Source organism: Gopherus evgoodei, chromosome 7, assembly GCF_007399415.2.
Source record: "Gopherus evgoodei ecotype Sinaloan lineage chromosome 7, rGopEvg1_v1.p, whole genome shotgun sequence".
NCBI lineage: Eukaryota > Metazoa > Chordata > Testudines > Testudinidae > Gopherus > Gopherus evgoodei.
The window spans coordinates 101,950,157-101,965,530 of NC_044328.1; the positions used below are offsets into that span (position 1 = coordinate 101,950,157).

A 15,374-nucleotide genomic window follows, 5' to 3' on the forward strand; every position below is an offset into this window, starting at 1 on the left:
ACTAAACAGCCCAGGACCTTTGTACAACTTCTTACTACTCTTTGGGTGGTGGTGGGGACATCTACCCATCAAGATGTCAGAAGAGATGCTTGCTGGGGGTGCTGAAGGAACTTGACCACAGATCTTGTCTGTCCACCCTTAGCTACAGACCAGAAGTTAAGGATTGGGATGAAGTATAAACCCTGAATCCTCTAGTGGCAGCTGCTAAACCAGAGACAAGATTGTTCAGTGACCCACCTGACCAAGGGCAATACTAAAGTGGCTTGCTGTTCAGTGGGCTGGGACAGAAGGGAGGCAGCAGACAGGTGACACTCCACAGGCTGACAAGTTCCAGAGATTTCAGGAAGATCAACGGAACAGGGAGGGCCCAGCCACATGAAGAAAGGGCTGCAATGTTCAAGACTCTTAAAGAGATGGAGTCCTAGCAGATTCTAGTGTGGAAAGGCCCTGAGATGACACAACTGATGCCAGGAGACAATACAGAACCTTATATTACCACATTGGAAAGAATGGGCCCCACCATATGGGTGGCCATAAGGGCAGGGGGTTCTGAGACTTGTCCTATTTTTCAGAAAGATGGGACTGGGCAGAGACTGCTATAAATGTGGTGAAACAGGACGTGCATATAGGTTTTGCCCTAAGATGCAACCATAGTCCAGGGGTAGTCCTAGAAATCTGTTCTCTGGGGGTGGGAAATTTCACCGTTAGGGGTTTGTCTACACAGGACCTTTTACCAATTATATTGGTATAATTATACCAGTATAGTTAAACCGCCATAGTTATACCAGTACAATTCCCCCTGAGGAGACTTATTTCAGAATGAGAGGCTTTTTAAAAAAATGTTAGATTAGCTTCATCCCTTTCTAACGGGACATAAACTCCCATAAACCCCAAAATCCCACTCTTATTCCACCTTGGGAGTTATACCGGCATAACTATAGTGATTTAAATCCACACTTTAGCTTATATTGGTATAACTTTCCTGTGTAGACAAGCCCTAAGACTGGGGTACTTAAGAGTGAATCTTGAAAGACTCTAGAATCAGAAACACACAAAGCCAGTACCTGTTACTATGATTAACTGTGTCCATGGGGATACAAAGGAATATCAAGGAATGGCTGTTAAGTTAAAATTGATGGGCAAAACATTCCCATGAAGGTGGAGCCAGTGAACAGATTGCCCTACCAAGCAGTTTGGGGAAGGATCTCCCCAGTTTCTTTTGTACTCTGGAGTAGGTCATAAGAGAACCCACCCACTGTAGCTGTCACTACTTGTAGTCAGGTTCAGGAACAGAAAGACCCCAGGCGGGAAGTAGGAGCAGGAGGAAAGAAGACTCCTACAGACATCAATGAGTGCAGGATTGGGCCCAGAATGCAAAAACAAACAAACAACCTCCCCCTCAAATCTTATTTTCAGTCCTGTCTCCCTGTACTTCCCACACATGCTTTAGCCTGACACCAACTTTTGATGTGTTAAGAAAGACTTGCGCAAGTTTTTCAAGATTTTACCCACAGAAGAAACAATATGTGATCAAGCCACCTTAGAAAATCTTACAGTACTTCATGTTAAAATACATATTTTCAGCCATAAACAAAAACACGTCATGCAGCTTTGATTATTATTTCTGAAGCCCCTGTCAAATATGCTGGACTATTTCAGTTTCCCTGGCTATACCAAAACTAAACAAACTTCCCTGGAAAGGAAAGAATTATGTAAATCTGAAAAACCTACTTGGTACTTCAAAAGCTTGATAGTTCTGTCATCCCACAGAGTCAAAGGGTCATTGTTTGAGGCCTACCCTTGCTCAATATAACAATGATAACAGACAGTTTCCAGAGCATGGCGGTCAGGAAACCTTGCAAAGTTCTGAATACACACAAACTGAACCAGCTAGTGATGAGCCTTGTAGGGACAGTGCCCAGGTACTCATGCAGTATAAAGAACACAGATGGGAATGGACAATTCTGATACAAAAGATCAGGTCCATTTCTTAGTAAGGCTTTGGTTTTTTTAAGTGTCATTCTTAAATGAATCAGTAAAAAGAGATAGAATTACATCCTTTAAACTGCTGTATTCCTCTACACTAATAAAAAACACAAATACACAAACATGGCTTAAGAGCTATAATCACTTAGGAATTCCTTTTAAGGTGTGTATTAAAAACCTTCATACCCAAATGATAAATATTTTAAAAGAAGCATTTACAAAAATAAATGATCCATTTCCATAAGTTCATATAGAGTTGACCATTTGAAAGCACCTTGAAGCAGTACATTTACTGCTAAAGCCGTTAACTACATCTTTGGTATAATATATAGTGTCTGTATATATATTTGTTTTTCCATTGGCAGGTACACAGTACAGAAGACTGAAGAAGCAGCTTTTCCTTAATTTTTCCTTGATGTATCTTCCATGTATACCATACAAATATTTCTAACATGTCTTCCTATGATAATAGGAGAAAATCCCAATATTTTCTTGGCTCCTCCTATAACTTTTGGATCTAAAACAAAAACAAAAAGGGAGGCGTGAAAAAAGAAAGTGAACTAATCAGTTGATAAGTACAGTTTTAATAAACAGTGTTTTGCAAAGATTCTTTACAAAAATGCTTCTGGGGGAAAGTTGTTCCTTTGAGTACTTTGTAAATTAACGGACTGAAAGCCTAGCTAAGGGACCTTTGATTTGGAAAAGCAATTTAACAGGGAGTAGTTCAGAACCTCAAATTAAAAAAAAATATGTATGGATCACTTTTGACACACATTCAATATTTATCAAAATGATTTCTTTGGCTTAAGTTGTCCATGAGCTGGTGTTTGTCAACAGCTCTAGAGCTCTGGGGAAGAAATAAAGAACACTGTGTTCAACTGAAGCTAGAATGAGAGGGATTCAAGGAAGCAGAATCAAAGGCTTGGTCTACACTAAGCGTTTAAACCAATTTTAGCAGCATTAAACCGATTTAACGCTGTACGCGTCCACACTACGAGGCCCTTTATATCAATATAAAGGGCTCTTTAAACCGATTTCTGTACTCCTCCCCGACGAGAGGACTAGCGCTAAAATCAGTATTACCATATCGGATTAGGGTTAGTGTGGCAGCAAATCGACGGTATTGGCCTCCGGGTGGTATCCCACAGTGAACCACTGTGACCGCTCTGGACAGCAATCTGAACTTGGATGCAGTGGCCAGGTAAACAGGAAAAGCCCTACGAAATTTTAATTTTCATTTTCTGTTTGCCCAGCGTGGAGCTCTGATCAGCACGGGTGGCAATGCAGTCCCAAATCCAAAAAGAGCTCCAGCATGGACCGTACGGGAGATACTGCATCTGATCACTGTATGGGGAAACAAATCTGTTCTATCAGAGCTCCGTTACAGAAGACGAAATGCCAAAGCGTTTGAAAAAAAAATCTACAGGCTACACAGTGCTGCGTGACAAGCGTAACGGGAAGCCAGAGACTCAAATGGACGCTCATGGAGGGAAGGAGGGGGTACTGAGGACTCCAGCTATCCCACAGTCCCCAGCAGTCTCCGAAAAGTATTTGCATTCTTGGCTGAGCTCCCAGTGCCTGTAGGTTCAAACACATTGTCCAGCGTGGTTCAGGGAATAGATCGTCAATTTACTCCCCTCCCCCATGTGAAAGAAAAGGGAAAGAAATCATTTCTTGACTTCTTTCATTGTCACCCTATGTCTACTCAATGCTGCTCGTAGACGCAATGCTGCAGCAGTGAAGAGCAGTATCCGCTCCTCTCCCCTGGCCGGTGGTAGACAGTGCAGTAGGACTGGTAACCGTCCTTCTTATCAACCCGTGAGTGCTCCTGGCTGGCTTCAGGTGAGGCTGGCCGGGGGCGCCTGGGTGAAAATAGGAATGATTCTCGGTCATTCCCAGTAGCTGGTACAGAATGGCTGGTAACCGTCCTCATCATAGCAACTGGGAGCTGAGCTCCATCAGCCCCCTCCCTTTCCTGTGTCAAGAAAAGATTCTGTCCTGCCTGGACTATCATAGCAGTGGCATGCTGGGCTCCTCTCCCCGGCACTGCTTAATGCCCTGCCTGGACTGTCATAGCACCGGGAGGCTGCCTCCCCCTCATTTTATCTAACTAACAAGTTACTGTTTCTTATTCCTGCATTCTTTATAACTTCATGACACAAATGGGGGGGACACTGCCACAATAGCCCAGGAAGGTTGAGGGAGGAAGGAAGCAACGGGTGGGGTTGTTGCAGAGGCACCCCCCGTGAATGGCATGTAGCTCATCATTTCTGCGGGATCTGACACGGAGCAGTTGTGCTTTCTGATACACTGGTTCTCTAGTACACTTGCCCCATATTCTAGGCAGGACTGACTCTATTTTTAGAAACCATAAAGGAGGGATTGACTCGGGCAGTCATTCCCAGTTTTGCCTTTGCGCCCCCGGCTGATCTCAGCCAGGGGCACCCATGATAGCAGCAGACAGCACAGAAGGACAGATAACCGTCATCTCATTGCCAAATTACACTAGCAGCAGATGGTACAGAATGACTGATAACCGTCTCTGCTATCATGCAAAAGCAAATGAATGCTGCTGTGTAGCACTGCAGTATCGCCTCTGTCCGTGGCATCCAGTACACATATGGTGACTGTAAAAAATAAAAAAAAGCTGAATGGGCTCCACAGTTGCCGTGCTATGGCATCTGCCAGGGCAATCCAGGGAAAAAGGGCGCAAAATGATTGTCTGCCGTTGCTTTCCCAGAGGAAGGAATGACTACGACGTTTACCCAGAACCACCCGTGACAATGATTTTTGCCCCATCAGCCACTGGGCTCTCAACCCAGAATTCTAAGGGGTGGGGGAAGACTGCGGGAACTATGGGATAGCTATGGAATAGCTACCCACAATGCAACGCTCCAGAAATCGACGCTAGCCTCGGACCATGGATGCACACCGCCGAATTAATGTGCTTAGTGTGGCCGCGTGCACTCGACTTTATATAATCTGTTTTATAAAACCGGTTTATGTAAAATCGGAATAATCCCATAGTGTAGACGTACCCATAGAAATCTAGGGCTGGAAGGGACCTTGAAAGGTATTCAGATCCAATCCCCTGCACTGAGGTAGGACCAAATAAACCTAGACCATCCCTGACAAGTGTTTGTCCAAAAAACAAACTGTTCTTAAAAACCTCCAATGATGGGGATTTTACAACCTCCTTTGGAAGACTGTTCCAGAGCTGAACTACCCTTTTAGTTAGCAAGTTTTTCCTAATATCTGACCTCAGTCTCCTTTGCTGCTGATTAAGCCCATTGCTTTTGGTCCTACCTTCAATGGATATGGAGAACAATTGGTCACAGTCCTCTTTCTAACAGCCCTTAACATACTGGAAGACTGTTATCAAGTCCCCACCTCAGTCTTCTTTTCTCAAGACTAACCAGGCCCAGTGTTTTTAACCTTTCCTCATAGGCAGGGCCGGTGCAACCATTTAGGCAACCTAGGTGGTCGCCCAGGGAGCTGGGATTTGGGGGCACCATTTTCCTCGGCAGCAACCACAGTGGCCGGATCTTCGGCCGCCCCGGTCGCCTCTGGCATTTAGGCGGAGGGAGCTGGGGCAGGGGAGCACAGGGAGGGCCGCCTGCAGCAAGTAAGGGGGGGGTGGCATGCAGGGTAACTCCCCGCCCCAGCTCATCCCTGCCCCGCCTCCTCCCTGAGCATGCTGTGGCTACTTCACTTCTCCCGCCTCCCAGGCTTGTGGCGCCAATCAGTTTAGGTGCTCCAAGTCTGGTAGGCAGGAGAAGTGAAGCAGTGATGGCATGCTCGGGATGCTTGTGCGTGGAGCAGGGGTGAGCAGCTGCCATGGGGGAGGCGCCTCAGAGCAGAGTGGGGGAGCTGCCGTGGGGGGCACCTCAGGGCACGGGTGTGGAGAGGGGCGCAAGGTAGAAGTTTCGCCTAGGGCGCGAAACATCCTTGCACCGGCCTTGCTCATAGGTCAGGTTTGCTAAACCTTTTCTCATTTTTGTTGCTTTCCTCTGGACTCTCTCCAATATGTCCACATGTTTCCTAGAGTGGCACCCAGAATTAAACATAATACTTCAGCTGAGGCTCCCCAATGCTGAGTGGAGTGGGACAATTACCTTCTGTGGCTTACATCCAGCACTCCTCTTAATACGTCCCAGAATGATAGCAGGCTTCTCTGCACCTGAATCACGTTGATGACTCATATTCAAATTGTTATATGTGCACTCTGGTGCTGTGGCAGGCAACCAGCATTTGCCCACTGTAATGAGCAGTGTTAAGCAAAAAAACAAAGAATTTCCTCCAAAAGAAAAAGATGAACATCCTCACGGTAAATACACAAAGCTCAAGTTATGACTTAATTTGCCAAGATTATTATGGTCCAAGCAGTATCTTCCTCAGGAGAAGAAAATAAAGTTGAAACAACAAACAGTCCTTGTGGCACCTTAGAGACTAACAAATTTATTTGGGCATAAGCTTCCGTGGGCTAAAACCCACTTTTTATATGCTGCGTATTTATACCTCCCTACTATATGTTCCACTCCATGCATCTGATGAAGTGTGTTTTAGCCCACAAAAGCTTATGCCCAAACAAATTTGTTAGTCTCTAAGGTGTCACAAAGACTCTTTTTTGTTTTTGCTGATGCAGACTAAAACGGCTACCACTCTGAATAAAGTTGAAATACTTTAAGGGTGGGATTCCCATACCCTGTCATGGCCCCTTAGCCCCACTCAGGTGACAGAAAGAGGCCATAATCCAGTCTCAGATCCATTACACCAATCATCCACTGGCATAGGGTCCATTAATGTAACAGCTCTAAGTGGTGTTGGGGTGGCCCCTCAGAATCAGGGCACTGTTACCAGCCCCTTAATTCCACTTCCTGCCAGCACCCACACACGTATATCCCTGCATGGAGCAGAGCTCCAGTGTCAGGAGAATCTGCCAGTATTTATTTTTTGATCATTAGGTGCTTAGACACCAGGTGATGGGTGTTGTATTAGGTCATAAATTGACAAATATTTATATACACCTTATTTACAATTGATTTTTCAACATACTTTAAAGAGAACCTTGTCAAATCTCAATGTGCCCCAATACCTATTTCTTTAGATGTCATATTGTTGGGAATCTTTTATACTGCGCAGAAAAAGGATTAAATCAGTTATCAAACGGGGGCCCAATTCTCCAAGCCTTCTCATGCCGTGTAGTACTCATTCACACCACTTGAAGCCAATGGATTATTCACATTAGCATTAGTTATCCTGAGTAAGGGCTGAAGAACAGGGTCCTGGGTGATGCACAAGCATAACAAGCAGGCCTACTGATTGACTTAAGGGGACTTGCACAGGGTGGACGGGGTGGGCGTGCGGTGTTTATTCATGAGCCATTAAAAGGTGCATGCCATTAGGGAGGAAATCTAGGAAAACTACTCTGCATGCAAATGGTACAGATCATAAGAATAAAAATGATTTTTTCTATGTAATTCAGGTATTTGTACTGATCATATACTGAAGGTCCAGACAGAAATAAAAAAAGAATTCCCTCCTTGTGATTAAGTAACTGAGAGTGCAGGCACTGATTAGACTTCAATTAACTACTTAAATAAGTTTTCTAATTTAGAAGCATGAATCCTCCCTGTCTGCTGTAGCAATGGGAGTTCACAATACTATGGTTTAGATCTTTAAAAAGTGACTCTTCTCATTTGTGAGCTTTTTATTAATTATCTCCTGGCACTTTTGGGGCACAGGTTGCATCCAACTTCCATTAAGGAATGATGACATCTTCCATTAGCTCTAGTGTAGAAGCAGCTTTTATTCAAGATATTATTTCAAAAAAGAACTAGACAAATATTAGCCAGGATGGGTAGGGATGGTGTCCCTAGCCTCTGTTTGCCAGAAGCTGGGAATGGGCAACAGGGAATGGATCACTTGATAATTACCTGTTTTGTTCATTCCCTTTGGGGCACCTGGTCGGAAGACCGAACACTGGGCTAGATGGACCTTTGGTCTGACCCAGTATGGCTGTTCTTATGTTCTTAAGATATACAGGGAACCCCTCAAATGTGTTTTACCTTAAGGTGACTGAGAATAAAAATTTCCCTTTAAAACAATTCCAGAGTAGATTACCTGGGTTCCAGCAGTACATGAACAATGCTAATCCTGCAGCAACACTAAAGCAAGCAAGGAAGAACATGGGATCTAAGGACGAAAAAAGAAAAGTGAATTTAGTAAAAGAGCACAGAAGAGCGAAAGTTTAGTTTATATGATGATTCACTAACCTCAGTTATTATTAATATGCATGGCTAAGATTGTTCACATGAAGTTTGCATACTCATAATTAGGTATATTCTGTGCTTACTGTACTATAAAATACAATCACTTTATTGTAAGTATTTTGTATTATAATTATTCTGACAGTGTTAGCCTTTCTTGTTCTAATAAGAGCTCAGAATGGGAGGCCTAATTACACTGCACATGGAAAAGGTCTTAGATTTACATAAAAATGTCTAGTTTATGTGAAAAACCACATCTCCTTTTTTTGTTTAAACAAAAATGGCAAACTAAGGGCCAGATTTTGATACCCTCACGCACACTGAGGAACACCTAACTCTCCGAATCGTCGCACAGACGTCAGTGAACTGCTCGTAGAGTAAGGTACTATTCACTGAGAGTGACGGAGTTCAAATGTGGCCCCAAATAAGCAGTTTTTCATAATGGTTCTTTTTTATACTTTGTATTCTTCATCCTTCCCTTCTCCTGGCTCTCCACCAGGAAGAATTACTGCTCTTTATGGGTCCAGTCCTTCAGTCCATGCTCAAAACTCCTGACTTCAGTTACCTGGACTTTCTAGAAAATTTTCTCTGAGCGAGGACTGCAGGATCAGAGCTCATGAAATAAAACTATGGCCAGAAGGAAAAAGAAAAGGAAAAAGGCCAGTCATCAACCATTCTGTATGTAATTAGCACCCAAGATTTTCACATTTCTGTGTGGATATACATCTCATTTATTTAAATGACAGCTATCAATATAGAGATATATATTCTTACTTATATAAAATGAACCGGGAAGAGTATTGTGTGTGATTGCATTTAGATGTGCACTGCAAAGTAATGAATACGATAGTAAAAATGTTTTCTGTTGCTGTTCATGGTTCTGAATGCAACTGAGATGCAAAGCTATTTGTATATTTAATTCAAATCCCTGACTGGAAACCATTTTAACAGTTCCAACCGAAATTAAATATGGTATTTATATTGAAGTACGATAGAACCTTGCGAATCCACACTTCATTCAGCCAGACAAAAATTGGCCTATGTTTAATAGCTGAGTTCTGTAGGGAGGCCTCAGATTACCAGCACTTCTTCCTTATTACATCTCATGCTAGCGTATATTTACTGGGGAATGCTATCATGAATACACCTAAACTGCATTTATCCTTTTAGGGGCAAATACCAGATCTAGCCAAATGGCCTACGTGCTGGGGTTGCTCACAGACACAAGAGGAGCAGGAAGTAGAAATTTTCCAGCAGTGCCGTCATTCTGCAGTTGCTACTTCAGGCTCATCATTGCAATAGTTTGGTGTGGCTGCTTAGGGAAAATGGCTAGCGGATACGAGTAGTCTCCAATCCACAGCCCCTTACTCAGCATGATGGAGCACAAAGGTGCGCTGACCTTTTGCACAGCTTCCTAAAAAGCTTACCCTCCCCTCCTTGTGCTGGCTATGTTGCTGTCAGGAACCCAGCATAGCACTGACTGGGGCAAGGGAAGAGACACAATTTTCCCTTAATGGACAAAGTATATTTCACCATTGTTATTGGGGCTTTTTGTTATTGCTGTTGGTGTTCTCTTATTTGTTTGGTTGCTTTTTGTTTACTCACTAATCTGCAAAAGTGATTTAGCAAGGTTCTTCTGTAAAAGCACAACAGTCGTCGTAAAACCCTTTATTGCGAAAGCATTAGAATGGCATAAACGCTACTTAAAATAGGCCAAATTTAAAAATAATGCAAATGTAAATGTTGCCAAAAGCTCTATAATCTCTTGAATTGTATGAGACCAGGTTTCTCAGTTGCAGGCTGAATACGTTTTTCTTTAATACAAGTTAAATGCATTTAAATAGCTACAATAAAGATATAAGAGAACAAATGATTTGCTCCATAAGTGTAAATTAAGTTGTAAAATAAACTGCATCTTCATCTGAAAGCGTCATTCTGTCCAATGGTACTGTATGCATGTTATTTACCCCTGTCAGTTAGAAAATAGTTCTCCTTGTCTGTGTCTATCCCTGTGGAAGCTGAGGTTTCTAGAAATAAAAGCAACACACCAAGAGTTAGTATTGAGCTCAAGCCAACACACTTCTGTATCAATTCATGCAAAACGGAGGGAAAGTCTGTATTACCACTTTTCAGAGACATAGTCAATCTTTAAGTGAAATATGTCACCCCTCCTAAGGACATGTCACCGCTGCAGTTAAATCAGGGCCTGTGTTTATTAAACAAACAGGGAATTCATCATTTCAACACCGGTGGAAGGCGTTCAGGTTTTATAGTCCGAGTTCAGCAAAGCACTTAATCACATGCATAACTTTAAGCATGCCAGTAGTCCCATTAGGATCTGATGGACAACCGGTGAAAGTATTCACATGCGTAAAATCACTCCTATGACCAAGAGCCTTGCTAGACTGAGGCCTCAAACAGTCAGATTGTTCTGTACATTTCTCCTGTCAGATATGTGAATGCCCAGAGAGTTGGAGGAAGGTTGGTAATACAATACATCAGAGAGAGGCTTTCATACTGGGACAAAGTTTAAATCACCAGTCACTACAAAAATGGACAGCTACAAAAATATCAGGATTTCAACAAGGGTTTATTCCCAAAGCCATCCACGTTCTCCTTGTTGTCCTACAACCAAATCACGGTACTGTGTTTGTGCCATGAAAACAACTTACATGGCAATGGACTCGGAAAGCCAACATCAGAAACTGAATTCTGCTTTCAGATACATACATATGCAACTCCCATTGACATCAATGGGTTCTGCGTGCTCAGACCTGAGACTGGTACTTTTCTGTAAAATCAAACAGACGGGGAATCCAGCCTGCCAACAAGGTTTTCCACTGTTAGCAATCACAGCTGGAGAAGTCATTTATTTAATTTGACCAAGCTTATCAGTTTGCTATAGGGTGAAAGCAACCCTCTGTCCTCATTCAGGGAACTAAACATGCATGTCTCAGGTGTGTATATCTAGCGTTGCTTGACACATGTTATCACGGTTTATTACACTGCCTGTCCACTGGTGAAGATAGATGATTGACCCCACATACCACTTTCTAGAAGACAACGCAGTTGGCCTCAGCACTAGCTCAAGAGCGGGGACAGGATGGAACAGGGGACACAGTGATAGTAACCAGGCAGCCAATCCCCTGGGTAGGTTTTGGCCAGGATCCTGGGAATGTCCCCCAGTATTGGGACATTTGGTTACCCTAAATGATGGCAAATGAGTGGGCCTATGTTATTACCAAAGCCCAGACAGGGCAGAGTCTGCAACTCTTACCCTGGGCCAGGCTGCTGGAACAATTTTTATAGTGGAGGTGCTGATGATGGAAACCATGCATTTGGGTTATTACTACTTCAAGCCAGGGGATGCAGCAGCACCAATACCCCTAGCTCCAGAACCACTGCCCTGGGCAGGAGGGGATTCTCCTTCAAGAGACACCTAGGCCTCTGAGAATGTGGAGCTCAGCCTGGCGTAGGTCTGGCAGGATCCTTACTGTGGAAACATCAGGACTGATTAATATTGCTCCTAGTGTTTAATTCATATTACAAAATTGTTCCACTGAAACACTGTTTGATTCGTGGACGGAGCTTTTCAGTCAGAAGAATTTAGTTGTGGGAGGATGGTTAATTTTTCAAATAAAAACAATCTACAGTTTGTGTGAATTCCAAATTTGCATTGCATTGCATTGCAGCAATTTGAGACCTTTTATTTTAGTAATTTTTCTGGTACCTTTGTGTCTTATCAGCCCATCCAGCTCTCTGGGCAGTTGGAACAAAAGCATGACAGACTCCCCCTCCCCAAAGTGGTGCAGAATGGGGCAAATGGCACCTCCTCAGCATCATTTCCGCTTCCACCGCAGAAACCTCTCCAGGCTCTGGATCCACAAGTGGTTTGTGGAGACGCATGAGCCCTTGCTACACATTGTCCCCACCACACCAATCCAACGTAGCAAACCTGCCCGGGTTAGTTCGGCCTTAGCCAGCATTAGCTTGGAAGCTCTCTTCTCCCGTGCTCTGACATCCCTCTGAGTGGTGTTACAGAAGCATTCACTGAAGTGAGAAGCCTCAGGCTGCACAGATACCGCTGAACCTTTCTGCCAAGAGGTTGGCGAGAGTTAGGAGAAAAAAGCCCCTCTCCAAAGCCTCTATGGAGTCCTCAAAACCTATGATGCTTGATCAGCTGTTTTCGAGGGATGGCCTGCTTGCCTGCTGCATGAGAACGACCCACAAGGACAATGCCAGGAGCACCCTAGGAGAGAGACCCTGCAGAGTTCCCAGCCCCTTCTCAGGGTAGCCCTGTGGGGGGATGATCTAGCCCTTTATCATTCTGTTCTCTGTCAGTATAAAGAGAAATGAACTTCAATCAGTATGAGAGAACGAGAATTGATTCAGAGCTTCAGAATACATCAGAAACGGTTAGTATCATGTATCTCGCCTTCCTCCCCCGCAGGTGGGACTTTTGCAACGCGACTAGACTTTTAACTTCAAGCTCTATATTTAATTAGAAGGGAAGAATTTTTGTTGTCTTTTAAAATTGTGAAATAACTTTGAAATTTACAACAGTTTTTCTTTAAAAAGGAGCTTTGGAGAAAATATTTCCCCACGCCCCAAATCGTGTTTGTACTATAGGTTATCGAGTCGTAGGGCTGGAAGGGACCTTGGGAGGTCAGCTAGTCCAGACTCCTGCACTGAGGTACGACCAATGGAACCTAGACCATCCCTGAAAGGTATTTGTCTAACCTGTTCTTAAAAACCTTCAATGACGGGGAGTCCACAACCCCGCTTGGAAGCCTATTCCAGAGCTTAATCACCCTGACAGTGAGAAAGTTTTTCCTAATATCTTATCTAAATCTCCCTTCCTGCAGATTAAGCCATTAATTTTTGTCCTATCTTCAGTGGGCACAGAGAAAAATTTATCTCCTTTATAACAACTGATCCCCTTTATAACAGTCCTTCACATATTTGGAAGACGGTTATCGAGTCCCCCCTCCCCCCCCCAGTCTCTTCTCATGACTTAATAAGCCCATTTTTAAAAAAATCTTTCCTCATAGGTCAGGTTTTCTTAATCTTTTATCATTTTTTGTTGCTCTCCTCTGGACACCTGGACTGCTCACAACTGGACACCGTACTCCAGCTGAGGCAGAGTAGAGCAGGACAATTACCTCCCAAGTCTTACCTACGACACTTCTGCTAATACTGCCCAGAATGACATTAGGCTTTTTTGCAACTGCATCACACTGTTGACTCATATTCATATTGTGGTTCATTATACCCTCAGATTATTTTCGCCAGTGCTACCACCTAGCCAGTTATTTCCCATTGTGTAGCTGTGAATTTGATTTTTCCTTTCCAAGGGTGTACTTTGCACTTGCCTTTATTGAATTTTATCTTGTTAGGGTTGTCCAATTTGTCATGGCTGTTTTGAATTCTAATCCTGTCCTCCAAAGTACTTGCAATCCCTCCCAGTTTGGTGCCGTCTGCATATTTCATAAGCACACTCTCCACTCCATTATCCAAGTGACAGCAAACCACTGATAACTACTCCTTGAGTATGGACTTTCAGCCAGTTGTGCATCCACTTTAGAGTAATTTCATCTATGACTACATGTCCCTGGTTTGCTTATGAGAATGTCATGTGGAACTATATCAAAAGCCTTACTAAAAACATCAAGATATATCACATCTACTTATCTCCACCCATAATAAAATAATAATAATAATGATTGGAGATATACCAATCTCCTAGAACTGGAAGGGACCTTGAAAGGTCATTGAGTCCAGTCCCCTGCCTTCACTAGCAGGACCAAGTACTGATTTTTGCCCCAGATCCCTAAGTGGTCCCCCCCAAAGGACTGAACTCACAATCCTGGGTTTAGCAGGCCAGTGCTCAAACCACTGAGCTATCCCTCCCCCTATCTGCTAGGTGAGTAACCCTATTAAAGAAGAAAATTAGGCAGATTTGGCATGATTTGTTTTTGACAAATTCCACTACAAACTCTTTTTTCAGGTGTTCATAACTTTGCTCTAAATAAAGATTAGGCTCAAACCAAATAAAGATCTCAGCTTGAAGATGTCATTTCTTTCTTCATATTTACAACGTCAGGGCCCAAATCTGCAAATCCTTAGCACATGCTTAACTTTACTCAACAACAGGACAATTATTCATGCAAGTAAAGTTATGCATGCACTTAATGGCTTGAAGGATCAGGACCTCAGTATTTAAACAATTCAAGTTTACCTCACTGAGAAGTAAAAATAATAGGCTTCCTTTCTTCTGCTTTAGGTTAGAAAGGGGCTGTGTTTTTAAGAAGGTTACTTTTCATGGGTTGTTATTTCATACATTAGTAATAAGAAGACACACCAGCTGTGTAGCACTTCACATTTTCACAAACATTAGCATATTAATCCAGACTGAGGATCAACTGGTTTAGTTATCTAACCTCTAATATACAAATACTTTTACTGCTCTCAGAATACATAATTAATTTCCTTATTACGTGAGACTAAGGAAGCTGCAGTCTATGACAATATAGTTATAGTATGTGTTTTAGCACAGAGATCTTAGTGATACCACTCATGTCTATGACATAGGAGACTCTGCTAAGGAATAGAGAATGTAATGCTGCTTTGTGGTTGTACCACATAAGTGAGGCAAAAGCAGTTGTGGGACTGCTTTGAATATTATTCAATGTACAAAGTGCTGTCTCATTTACCCCACAGACACAGTAACACCTCTATGCTTTACTTCACTCTACACGTCTAGTTGCTATTCTTAATCTGTGAGGGCCCAATCCTGATACATCTACTCCCTGGAGTAGGCTCAGGGCACAATTTTCAAAAGTGCTTAAGTCCCATTTTCAAAGGGACTTGGGCTCTTAAAAACTTAACATCTGATTAAAAAAAATCAATGAGAATTAGGCTCCTAAGTCATTAATGTGCTTTTGAAAATGTTACCCTCCGTGACTTCAGCAGGAGTATTTGGGTGAGCAAGGGCTGCAGAATCAAGCCCTTACTAAGTAATGACTGTCAGCTGTCCTCTATTCAGCCTTGAAGGGTAACTCTGCGCTTCTATTCCTGACTCCTTCAGCTAAAGCGACAGATTTCTTTGAGATGTTAGTG

General features: G+C 43.0%; 1 protein-coding gene across 3 annotated transcripts in view; it reads right to left on the reverse strand.

Annotated features, from left to right (window-relative positions):
- Positions 1-2,130: 2,130 nt before the first annotated feature.
- The window catches only part of CARD19 (caspase recruitment domain family member 19), a 49,136-nt gene continuing 35,892 nt past the window's right edge, over positions 2,131-15,374 (reverse strand). For 2 of the 3 annotated variants that reach the window (XM_030568934.1, XM_030568935.1), the window contains exons 4-6: positions 10,223-10,282; positions 8,110-8,181; positions 2,131-2,503 (exon numbers count right to left, since the gene is read on the reverse strand). In XM_030568934.1, coding sequence (XP_030424794.1) covers positions 2,388-2,503; positions 8,110-8,181; positions 10,223-10,282 — 248 coding nt within the window. In that variant the 3' untranslated portion in view covers positions 2,131-2,387. The remainder of the gene's footprint in view (positions 2,504-8,109; positions 8,182-10,222; positions 10,283-15,374) is intronic. The other variant, XM_030568937.1, reaches the window with a different exon arrangement.